This window comes from Merops nubicus, unplaced genomic scaffold (assembly GCF_000691845.1).
Source record: "Merops nubicus isolate BGI_N331 unplaced genomic scaffold, ASM69184v1 scaffold1304, whole genome shotgun sequence".
Classification (NCBI taxonomy): domain Eukaryota; kingdom Metazoa; phylum Chordata; class Aves; order Coraciiformes; family Meropidae; genus Merops; species Merops nubicus.
The window spans coordinates 16,869-19,020 of record NW_008602059.1 but is presented as its reverse complement, the minus strand read 5'-3'; the positions used below and the strand labels follow the sequence as shown (position 1 = coordinate 19,020).

At 50.9% G+C, this 2,152-nt stretch overlaps 1 protein-coding gene across 1 annotated transcript; it reads left to right on the top strand.

Annotated features, from left to right (window-relative positions):
• Positions 1-737: 737 nt before the first annotated feature.
• SUSD5 (sushi domain containing 5) lies at positions 738-2,020 on the top strand (the record flags this gene model as incomplete). The annotated part of the gene is made up of 1 exon (XM_008938189.1): positions 738-2,020. A coding segment is annotated over one exon (1,283 nt), but the record flags the coding sequence as incomplete, so codon positions are not given.
• Positions 2,021-2,152: the final 132 nt, after the last annotated feature.

Below are 2,152 nucleotides of genomic sequence, written 5' to 3'. Positions count from 1 at the left end.
AAATTTAGTTTGTTGAGACTGGAAGCCTGAGAGTTGATTCTAGATAGTGTTATCTTTCTGCCTAGGCTTTAAGTGTTGGAGACAGTCTTCTATCCTTGCAGTCATGGGTGCTTCTTGCTTTCTTCAGATGAAGATGAGCAGATCTCAGTGCCAGCTTTGGTGGTGAGGTCTTCCTCATGCACCTCTGAAGAGCTCTCGTGGAATGAGAGTGTATAATAGTGGATAGTTCTTTCAGCTGGCTGAAAAGGGGTGAAGTTGCTGTAAACCTTCTAATTTGGGGTTTTTAAAAAAAAGTCATTAGCCATGGATAACTTTCTGTTGTACCTTCCTCTCCACATCCATTTCGTGCTTGAATCGGAGGAAAATCGTTCCTCAAGTCTGTTCAAAAAGAGTCACACTAGGGAAAGCAAAGGTCACAGAAAACCAATAACAATTCAAAAATAAGCAAAAATAAGCCCTCTAACTGCAGACAGGAAGTTATTTATATACATTTTTTAACCTGTAAAGATAGTAGTAGTTAGCATTGACACCTATCTTGATTTTTTTTAAAAGAAACTTGTGGTGACTGCCAGCTTATGGTGGACCATTCCCTCTGCAAAGAAACAGTGACACTGAATGAAAAATACTGTCTAGAAGTCACTCCCCATTGCACCTTTCTTCTTGGCTTCTTGTAGCAAACGAGCCCAGTGCTTTTCTGGAGAAATCAAACGTTTTGTGGGTTTTCTTGCTGTTTGCAGATGACACGGAGGCACACATTGACTATGAAGATAACTTCCCCGATGACAGATCGATACCTGTTGCTGAGAATGACCATGCCAATGGCAGAGGGGGAAACCAGCAGCAGCAGGAGCAGCTTTCCTTCGGTAAAAGCTCAGGGGGAGGAAGAACTGGAAGCACCAAAGGAGTTACTCAGAACACAGACGCTTCTGAAGAAGGAAGCAGGGCACCCACCGAGTCCCCCGTGTCACTCCTAAGCCAAAAGAACTTGTTTTGGTTTCCATCAGAGGCTTTTGGTGAGCCTGAATCAGTGAAAGAGACAGATGACTCCAGCAGGGCACAGTTCTCTGAAGGCAATAACCACATTGGAGTGAAGCCAGCCCACGAGGAGCACGGGGCCAAGCTGTTCTATGACAGTGAGGACTTCCCCCTGGGGCCCGTGCTGGCAGCTAACGGTACCACGGCGGAGATGGACGCAGCCCCCATCACTGACGAGTCCTGGCTGGATGGCTACCCAGTGACACAAGAAGTGGTCGAGGAGGATGAAGAGGAGGGGGATAAAGTTGATGGCTCGATGGGAACAGAGGAGGATGTCATCCTCACGACTGACCAACCCAATCACGACGGCGTAAGAGAAGAGGGCGACGGCAGCCTGGCTCCAGAGGAAGGTTTGACACAGATCGTGGCAGCAACGACAGGGATTGAGGATGGAGAGGCCCAAGAGACACCGATCCCACTCACCCCAGTGAGCAGTCTGGAGAGCTTCAGTGTGAGCAGAGGTTACGACGGCGCCGCGTGGGACCAGCCGACTACAGCTCTGGAGCTGGTGACCCAGGAGCCCGGTACGACGCTGCTGTTTGACATGACCAGCTTAAAAACATCCGTGCCAGAGACCTCTGGGACAGTCAGCCCCTCCGAGCACGCTCCGGAGGCAGCAGCAGAGGAGACAACTGCCTCCCCAGCACAAGTGGCGACCACGGCGCCGGCTCCGGACGCGGTTACCGGCACGTCATCCCCGGAACTGGCTGAGCAGGAAAACCTCACCCAGGGCCCGGGAGAAAAGCCCGTCCCCACCTCCCAGCCCTGCGAGGGAGAGGATTGTCCCAGCTCCAGCAAAGGCGCCATCATAGCGGTCGTGGTGATTCTCCTCCTCTTGCTGCTGGCTGCAGCTCTGCTGGCCCTGTGGTTTTTCAAAAAAAGGCAGCAGAAGAATTCTGTGTATAAACTCAACGGCAGGTGCCAGCCCAGACATCACTGCTACCACCACTACCACCACCAGCACATTGAGATGCAGAAAGTCTAACCGGGGGCTTGGGCGGAGGCCAGAGGAGGAACACTCACGTGACTCATGGATGCCAAAATCCAGCAGTGCAGAAAGCAGAAGAAAACAAAAAAATAGCTAAAAGAACATAGAAAAGATTTCACCCTTCTGAAG